General features: G+C 36.7%; 1 protein-coding gene across 2 annotated transcripts in view; it reads right to left on the reverse strand.

The window, feature by feature from the left end:
- The window catches only part of SCG3 (secretogranin III), a 42993-nt gene that overhangs the window by 20340 nt on the left and 12208 nt on the right, over window positions 1–10445 (reverse strand). Inside the window, exons 7-10 of one of the 2 annotated variants that reach the window (XM_005863931.2) lie at window positions 10090–10267; window positions 7354–7470; window positions 3121–3204; window positions 2235–2366 (exon numbers count right to left, since the gene is read on the reverse strand). In XM_005863931.2, the coding sequence (XP_005863993.1) occupies window positions 2235–2366; window positions 3121–3204; window positions 7354–7470; window positions 10090–10267 (511 nt within the window). Of the gene's footprint in view, window positions 1–513; window positions 646–1401; window positions 1486–2234; window positions 2367–3120; window positions 3205–7353; window positions 7471–10089; window positions 10268–10445 lie in introns of both variants that reach the window. The other variant, XM_005863932.2, reaches the window with a different exon arrangement.

Consider the following 10445-nt stretch of genomic DNA (forward strand, 5'->3'; position numbering starts at 1 on the left):
GAAGGACACATATGTAATACCCTTTGTAATACTTATTATAATATTTTTTAAAAAAGAATAAAAAAAAAACAGAGCCAGAGACATAAAAGCATCAAATAGACTGTCCAACCAAAGAGGGAAGGCAGGGAAGGTGGGGTGTAAGAGATCAACCAAAGGACTTGTATGCATGCATATGAGCATAACCAATGGACACAGACAGTAGGGGGAAGAGGGCATGTGCTGGGGGTTGGGAGTGGCCGGGAAGAGGACAATGAGGGGAAAAGGAGACTTATGTAATACTTTAAACTATAAAGAATTTAAATTAAAAAAATAAAGACCATCAAAAAGATAAAACGAATTTGCAATCCCAGGACACTCAAGAAATTTAGAAGAAATGATTGCTCAATCTTTTCTATACAGATGGTGTTAATTTCTCTTATTTGGTGGGATTTGATTTATGGATCACCCTTCCAGGTGTGTTGAAAGTTTTTGCTTCCCAATTTCATTGCCAACCTAGAGCTGTCAGTTCCATACCTTTTGGCTCATCTGTTTTTCCTCTGGGGTTATCATCTTTTGTGGAATCCTTCAAGGTTCCATATTCCTTTTCCATCTTAGCTGCTTCTTCCTTGGTACTGTCTGTTTCTTCATGACTCTTCATTGATGGCACTGTAATCAGATTGTGCACTGTTGTTATAACCCTACTCCCTATCCATTAATTAATTCCTAATGTAGAAATAAACTATTAAAAAAGTACAGTTTGAGTTTAGGTAATTTTTTTTTAGCTGAAAGAGATCTTAGTGATTATCTACTCCATCTCCCTCCTCCCATTTCACAGAGGGGGAAACTGAGGCCCAGAGAGGGGAGAGATGTGCCACGGTCACCCATTGAGTTAGCAGAAGAGCTGGGCCAACCTCCCAGCTTTCTGGTTTTTGGTTTAATGTTCTTTCTCTTCTGCCACACTGTGTCATTAGAGCCATGGATTATTTTCCTTACTTTAATTAATGTAGGCAATTAAGTGGGATATGTCAGGTCCCAACATAAATTTGAGTCTTGATTCAAAATGCAAATAAGTCTGTAGTTGCCCAATCTCTACTTTGTTGTATATTTGAAGAACAGCTTATTACTCAGAATAGCACCTAAGAATTTGGGACTATGGCAGTTGTTTGGGGCCTCCTTGATCACCTAAGAATCTTAAGTAAAGGTGTACATTGATTTTTTAAGGCTTCTTGGGATCAGATTTCTGTGCTGAGGCTGGCCACAGAATAACCAAGGTTGTAGCTCTTTAATCCTATGGTTGGATTTCAGATTTTAAAACTTTAAAAAAAATCTATAATTCTTTATCAATGTTAACTGAAGCTCATTATTTATCATTCAAAAGAATTGTTGTGCTAAAAGCTAGAAAAATTGTTAAATAAATCATACCTGAGAAAAGCTTGCTTTTATTGTCAGTAATATTTTTTTCTAGCTTGTTCTTGGTCTGAAGAGCAATTGTTTCATCCAAGTTTTCTTGAGGGAGGAGGGGAAAAATATAATTTTATTTCCTGAAAGATATTATCAAATTTCTACTAAAAATGTTTAAATTTCACCAAAAATATCACAATAGGAATTTCATAATATTGACACTGCTAGAAAGATGATTTGACATGGATTTTATTTCTAGACTCTCAGGAAAATAAAGAATACTATCTGAGATCTCAGGTTCAGCCGCTTACTCAGTTAATTGCAGAAGTTCCTTCCATATTTTTATGGCCACTGCTAGAACATATAGGGTTGAAACCCATAATGAACACCATGGTTTTGGCCTACTCAACACCTTCTGGTAACTACGCCTTAGTTTTCCTTTGGAGAACCCACACCTCTCCCGCTCTCAGCACATTTGGCCCAAGTGGGGGTCTTCAGGGACTTCCACCTCCTGGACTACAGTGATTGGTTCAAGGAGAAGAGTAGGGGGATGAGGGCATGTGCTGGGGGGTGGGAGCGGCCGGGAAGAGGACAATGAGGGGAAAAGGAGACTTATGTAATACTTTAAACTATATAAAATTTAAATAAAAAAAATAAAAACCATCAAAAAGGTAAAACCAATTTGCAATCTCAGGACACTCAAGAACATTAGAAATGATTGCTCAATCTTTTCTATACAGATGGTGTTAATTTCTCTTATTTGGTGGGATTTGATTTATGGATCACCCTTCCAGGTGTGTTGAAAGTTTTTGCTTCCCAATTTCATTGCCAACCTAGAGCTGTCAGTTCCATACCTTTTGGCTCATCTGTTTTTCCTCTGGGGTTATCATCTTTTGTGGAATCCTTCAAGGTTCCATATTCCTTTTCCATCTTAGCTGCTTCTTCCTTGGTACTGTCTGTTTCTTCATGACTCTTCATTGATGGCACTGTAATCAGATTGTGCACTGTTGTTATAACCCTACTCCCTATCCATTAATTAATTCCTAATGTAGAAATAAACTATTAAAAAAGTACAGTTTGAGTTTAGGTAATTTTTTTTTAGCTGAAAGAGATCTTAGTGATTATCTACTCCATCTCCCTCCTCCCATTTCACAGAGGGGGAAACTGAGGCCCAGAGAGGGGAGAGATGTGCCACGGTCACCCATTGAGTTAGCAGAAGAGCTGGGCCAACCTCCCAGCTTTCTGGTTTTTGGTTTAATGTTCTTTCTCTTCTGCCACACTGTGTCATTAGAGCCATGGATTATTTTCCTTACTTTAATTAATGTAGGCAATTAAGTGGGATATGTCAGGTCCCAACATAAATTTGAGTCTTGATTCAAAATGCAAATAAGTCTGTAGTTGCCCAATCTCTACTTTGTTGTATATTTGAAGAACAGCTTATTACTCAGAATAGCACCTAAGAATTTGGGACTATGGCAGTTGTTTGGGGCCCTGACCACCTCCTAAGAATCTTAAGTAAAGGTGTACATTGATTTTTAAGGCTTCTTGGGATCAGATTTCTGTGCTGAGGCTGGCCACAAAATAACCAAGGTTGTAGCTCTTTAATCCTATGGTTGGATTTCAGATTTTAAAACTTTAAAAAAATCTATAATTCTTTATCAATGCTAACTGAAGCTCATTATTTATCATTCAAAAGGATTGTTGTGCTGAAAGCTAGAAAAATTGTTAAATAAATCATACCTGAGAAAAGCTTGCTTTTATTGTCAGTAATATTTTTTTCTAGCTTGTTCTTGGTCTGAAGAGCAATTGTTTCATCCAGGTTTTCTTGAGGGAGGAGGGGAAAAATATAATTTTATTTCCTGAAAGATATCAAATTTCTACTAAAAATATTTAAATTTCACCAAAAATATCACAATAGGAATTTCATAATATTGACACTGCTAGAAAGATGATTTGACATGGATTTTATTTCTAGACTCTCAGGAAAATAAAGAATACTATCTGAGATCTCAGGTTCAGCCGCTTACTCAGTTAATTGCAGAAGTTCCTTCCATATTTTTATGGCCACTGCTAGAACATATAGGGTTGAAACCCATAATGAACACCATGGTTTTGGCCTACTCAACACCTTCTGGTAACTACGCCTTAGTTTTCCTTTGGAGAACCCACACCTCTCCCGCTCTCAGCACATTTGGCCCAAGTGGGGGTCTTCAGGGACTTCCACCTCCTGGACTACAGTGATTGGTTCAAGGAGAAGAACATGACTCAAGACAGGCCAATTAGATTCAATGCTAGAACCATTGGGAGAAAGAGGTTCTCTTCCCACTGGGATTGTTGTTCTGTGAGGATGTGAGATTGGAGCTGTGCTAGCCATCTTGTTCTTATAAAGGAACCACTTGTTTAAAATGAAAATATGGAAAGTCAGAGCTGTGAGATGGAGAGTAATAGACTCTTCCTCACACTATTGGTAGACTTCACAAACCTGAAGCCAGGCCACCCCTAACCCTGGACTTTTCAGTTACATGAGGCAATTAAATTTTCTTTTCATGAAGCCAAAGAGTTGGGTTTCCATCATTTAGGGTCCTCATTAATTCATGAGACAGCTAGTCCTATTGTTAGGTAGTCATAAGGGTGAGAATTTCCCTATTCTTATCAAGTGAAATCTTTATCCTTGTCTTTGTCCTAACTATGCCCTTTGGAGTAACATCACAGAGATGTTACTAGACATGAATCTAGACTGTAACCAGCTCAAGGTAGACAATGCATTAGAATCTACATTCTGTATTCAGTTATTCAACCAGCCACATATCCATCTCACTAATAGGGTAGGCCTTTTTTGCTGTTTGCTTTACTTAAAATTATTTCTCTCCAAGTAAACTCTCCCTTCCATTGTATCCCATGCCTCTTTTGAGAAGAAAACCAGTATATTCTATTGTATGATGCAGTCTGTTTTATTCCAGGTAACATTTTGGTATATTTTTGTCCAACGTTCTATACATACATTCATTTTTTTAAACACATTCTAAATGGCTTTAAGCATTGAATAGCATATCATGACTATTTCCTCCTGTCATTAATCTTTATCAACAATGTTTACATTGCATATGTAATGAACATACAATTATTAAAAACAAACATTTGAAAGTAAAATTTAAATAGTTTAACATAAGAATAACTAAATTATTTATTTTAGATATTTTCCTCTTGTGGAGTATCTAGGTTATTTACACTGTTTTATTCCTATAAACCAGTGCTGTCCAATGGAATTTTCTGACGGAAATAATTATTTCTATATTGTTCAATGTAGTAGCCACCAGGTACATGTGGCAACTGAGCACTTAAAATGTGCCCACTATATGAAAAACTAGATTTAAAAATTTCCCTCTCCTGGGTATATACCCCAAAACTCGAAATCATGTATTTGCAAAGATATATATACCCCTATGTTCATTGCAGCATTATTCACAGTGGCTAAGACATTGGAACAACCAAAGTGTCCTGCGATAGAGGACTGGATAAAGAAGATGTGGTACATATACACAATTGAATACTACTCAGCCATAAGAAAGGATGAAATAGCGCCATTTGCAACAACATGGATGGACCTTGAGAACATTATGCTAAGTGAAATAAGTCAGTCAGAAAAAGCTAAGAACTATATGATTTCATTCATAAAACTGATGTAAACTGAAACTCATGAACACAAACAGCAGTGTGGTGGTTGCCAGATGGCAGGGGGTAGGGGGAGAAAGGAGGTCTTAATATAGGTGACAGGAGAAGATTTGACTTGGGGTGGTGGGTACATGGTGCACTATACAGATCTGTAACAAAGAAACCTATACATGAAAGTGTTATGTTCATGTTGACCAATGTCACCCCAATCAATTTAATAAATAAAAATAAATAAATTTTGTCTAATTTTAATTACTTTCTATTTTATTTTTTTTATTTTTATTATTTTAAAATATATTTTTTTATTTATTTCAGAGAGGAATGGAGAGGGAGAGAGAAACATCAATGATGAGAGAGAGTCATAGATTGGCTGCCTCCTGCAGGCCCCACACTGGAGATCAAGCCCACAACCTGGGCATGTGCCCTGACCAGGAATCAAACCGTGACCTCCTGGTTCATAAGTCAACGCTCAACCACTGAGCCATGTTGGCTGGGCTTGATTACTTTCCTTTTTAATAGCAACATGTGGTTAATGGCTACCATATTGGACAGTACAGCCATAAACAGTAGTGGAAATATCTACCTTGTACATAAGCCTTGTGGCATGTCTAATTTATTTCCATAAAAAAGGATTAAAGTGTGAAAGTTCTGAGCCATGGGGCATTGGTATGAAACAATGACTGATTTGAAACAGTTTTTGATCTAGGGTTAAGTGAGTAAGTGGTCCACAAAGCACTGTGTATATAGCATGAATCCATGTTTTTGTTAAGTAAGATGAAAGAAAAAAATGACAGGTCCCAGCCAGAATGGCTCATTGGTTGAGTGACGTCCTATGGACCGAAAGGTCACTGGTTAGATTCCTGGTCAGAGCACATGCCTGGGTTGCTGGCTTGATCTCCAGTAGGGGGCTTTCTCTCCTTCCCCCTTCCTCTCTCTCTAAAATCAGTAAAAGCATCTATTTTTTAAAAGAATGATGTAGATATACATGTGTGCCTGTACACACACACACACACACACACACACACACACACACACACACATACACACACACACACACACACAGAAAATGCCTGAAAAGACATAAACCAAAATATTACCTGAATGCTGGTATTATGAGTGATTTTTTCACTACCTTTTTGCATTGACTGCTTAAAAAAAATAAATGTGCTCTTTTATAATCAGAAAAAAACAGTACAACTCTTTTTATGTAGAAAGAAATTGAGTTCATACAGAATAATTCTAGATTGTTTGGTGCTATGAGATTTTCTCTTCTGTTTAATTCTCCCTCGCTCCCTCATCCAAGATCAGAGAAAAGGGTTGTGAAGTCATCTTGCCCGAAGGACATCAGGGGTAAATGGTATTTGTTGATTAACTAAACCAAGCAGGAAAATAAAAGACTTCAAACAACAACAGCAACTACAACTTACATGCAGAATCAAAAAATGTCCAAGCTTACTTATAAAGTTCCAGGAATCAAGGGTTGACAAGCTTTGTCTTTAAAGGGCCAGATAGTGAATATTTTTGGCTTTTTGGGCCATATGGTCTCAACTATTCAATTCTTTTATTGTGTCATAAAACATAGATACTAAAACAAACGTGCATGGCTATGTTCCAATAAAACTTCATCTATAAACACTGAAATCTGAATTCTACATAGTTTTATTGTGTCACAAAATACTATTCTTTTGATTTTTTTCAACCATTTGAAAATGCAGAAGTCATCCTTAGCTTGTGTACTATACAAAAATAGGCTATGGGCCAGATTTGGTCCATGGGCAGTAGTTTACCGTACTGGTCCCTGTTATAGATAACAAAGTCCTTTATTTAAAAGATGTAGAAACTGAGGCATTTGCCTTTGTCCACATGACAGAGCTGGTGTGAGACAGCTGGGCCTCAGAAGTTCAGTTGTAAGGGCTCCCTAGAAGGGTGTTCTTTCCTCCTATTCACACACAAATCTCACTGGTTAAAGTCAAGACTCTCTTAATACTGACCATTCAAATATAACTGAAAAAAATAATAAGCTCAATTTTAATAAAATTGTCTCTGTGTTAGCAGGACAAAATAACAACAAATGTGAAATGTTTGTACTCAAACTGGATCTATAAAGATTAAAAGTTGATTAAAACTTCTGATTAATTTTTTAAATATGCATTATCAAGCTGGGCAATTCTGGTTACCCAGATAATTCAGACTATTTTGGCATAAATTATCAGAGTAGTGAAGTAATTATTGCCAAATCCCTAACTCACTTTGGATGATGAAGACTAACCACAGTAAAAACAAAACAGATAGGATTCTCACCAAGGTAGGAAACACCTTCTTCTGGAGATATGGTGCCATACTTGACCATCATCTTCACAAAGTCAATCAGTGTCTTCATGATAGTAATCAGTGTTTCTTTCTCTTTTGCCTCTTTTTCTATATAAAAGGACGAAATAATTTTTTTTTTCAAGTAGTGGCATACACCTTTCAGTGTCAATTTAAAAAGTACAGCATCTTATTGAAATATTTCTCCCTACATTCATATCTGAACCCACTTATATTTAATTTACAGAAAGCCTAAGGCTTGCTTGGGAGTACAGGGCAATGTACAGGAATACTAAACTTTTCCAAAAGGGGACAATTTTAACTTCTCCAAAAAGATTTATTTTAATCTAAAATATTTTATTAATGGAGTAGATGATAGAGATAGTTTATGACCTGAGACAATATGAATTCAAAAGGAAAGCTAGAAGGTTGGTGACCCAACAACTTTCTCTACTCAGGCTATATGTTTTGAGGACAAGAACTACCTGTTTTCATTAATCAAGCTTAATACTGTATTTTAAATAAGAATATACATATATCTTTATTTTTTAAATATAAGGTTTATTTTTATTTATTTATTTTTAATATATTTTATTAATTTTTTACAGAGAGGAAATGAGAGGGATAGTTAAAAACATCGATGAGAGAGAAACATCCATCAGCTGCCTCTTGCACACCCTCTACTGGATATGTGCCCGCAACCAAGGTACATGCCCTTGACCGGAATCAAACCTCAAGGTTTATTTTTAACAGTAGTATATATTACTTTCTAAACTTTCATTTGAAAGGATATATGTATACTGTAAAAATATTCCAATAGTACAGAAGTAAATAATAGTCAAAGTAACATTCTCTTCCCCTCCCAACACCTACTCCCTATAGGTAACCACTAGTAAGAGTTTCTTGGGAACTCTTCATATTTGACATACTGTTTTACATCTTGATATAGCAAAATGGCTAATGATTACATAAAAGTTCAGTAGATATATTAAATCTAAAACCATTAAAAATCTATTTCTATTTTGAAGAAGAGAAAAAGTAAGATGCTAGAGGAGAGCTCATTTTCCCAATTCTTTTAGCTGCTATTAAGGATTTTCTTTATGTACTTCTTGCCCTTTTCCCCTCATCTTTTCATTCTTCTCACACATGAGGTTAATAGCCAATAGAGATTGGTGTACATTTCTCTACCAATGGGGATTGGAAGTCTTTCTTCTTTCCATTCCCCTGGAACAGTGGAAGGCAGGGACCCAAGAAAAGCACCTGATCTGCTGATTCCGACTATCCCTGAGATTGACTGCTTCAAGAGCTAGGCTGAGGAGCGTGAGTGCACAAGCCCATTGGGGCTCTAATACCAAGCTCCATTCCACAACCCGTCTTTATCAGCATCAGAGATATTTTGGCTTTCTACCCACTTTACCATTTCTCAATTGGTTCAGACCTTGAGTGAGAAAGACAGGTACTATCAAAGACCTCAATGTAAGTATTTAAATTAAAAGCCCGCAAAAATAAAGGCAATATGGAATGGGGTAAAAGAAACTAAAAGATTAAAAGCAAATAAAATAAGGAATATTCCATGTAATAGAATATTTAAAATACCATCAAAGTCACAAGGTTGGGAGAAAGGAAAGGTAGGAGAAGAGTTGTGGGGAGAGATCTTGAAAAGGGGAGGGTAAATAACTCCAGGCATCCTATTATTTGCATAAGGTCACAGCCATAGAACTCTTTGGTATCACGCTGATGCTCTTCACTGACAAGAGGTGAATCACCAGGATGACAGAGGATCTGAGCTGGGCATCTGCCAACCAATTGGGCAAGATGACTCAGAATGGACCCTCAAGATTACCAACCCTGCAGACACCAGCAGAGGAGCTGGGGCCATCTGGCCAATGTCTGGAATTGAAGGACAAAGGATGACAAAGGATGTTCTCCAGTGATGAAAGCCCACTTCTGGAGAAAATATTATCAGAATTACAGAAATATTTATTACAAATATTCAATTTGGGACTGAATCTTTGAATAGGAAGGGGGAAAGCCACCTGTCTGGACAATAACAACAACAGAAAATTTGTCCAATATTATCCTCCTTACAGATTGACCAAAAATTAACATGAACTAAAATCTTCAGTTAACTTATTTTGGTACACATGTAAGAGAAAGAGCAAGACACATTAAGGTCTTTGTTTTTAAAAAACAAATCATTTTCCAAGTCTGTTTTGGGCTCCTGACCGCCTTTAACCCAATGTTTATTTCACTGTAACTCATTTGAAGACTGAAGCTGAAAATGTCTGACAAACAAAATTCTGAATCATTTAAAAATAATCAGTTATGTTCCACACACGGTTCCCACTAAAATGGAAATATTTGCAATAAGAGTTGAGGTTGAACTGCGTCAGGCTGGGACATTGATTCATCTACACACCTGCACAAGATTCACTCCAGTACCATCAACGCAGCACATGTTCAATAACTGTTTGTTGAACAAATAAATGAGCCCTCTGTTAACAAGAAGATTAAATTGTCCAGAAACTCCACCTTTCCTGATTATCCTTTCCTAAATATTACCATGACTAGTACACTTCTTTAGAAAAAAATTGATATGAACTATTTTCCCCAAGGCCACAATATGTCATTGAGGATTACATTTGGAAACTGAAAACAGGAAGAGAGAACCACCCACACATTTCCTGGAACTACTGTTTCTGTTCCACATGGTCGGAAAACAGTTTTTACCTGAATCAATACTTTTCAGGAGTGCATAGAAGTTTGGAAAATATTGGAGTTCCTCAAAGTTGTCTTCACTGTAGGTTTTCGTTCTCCTTTCTAAGCCATTTGTCAAGGTTAAGGTGTTAGATACTGTTTCATCATTTTCTCCATTAGCAAAACCATCTTGAACTGCTGCCATTGGAATCTCCAGTGGGAATTTAAAAAATCAATGAAAAAGAAACATTTTGTTAGAACTAATGCCACTCCAGTTTGATTCTTTCCTCTGTTGTGCCCTTGACTGTGAAATACAAGAATACTTCATCCTAAGAGATCAACCAAAGGACTTGTATGCATGCAGACAATAGGGGGGTGAGGGCATGTGC

The sequence above is a fragment of the Myotis brandtii genome, unplaced genomic scaffold, assembly GCF_000412655.1.
Source record: "Myotis brandtii unplaced genomic scaffold, ASM41265v1 scaffold182, whole genome shotgun sequence".
Lineage (NCBI taxonomy): Eukaryota > Metazoa > Chordata > Mammalia > Chiroptera > Vespertilionidae > Myotis > Myotis brandtii.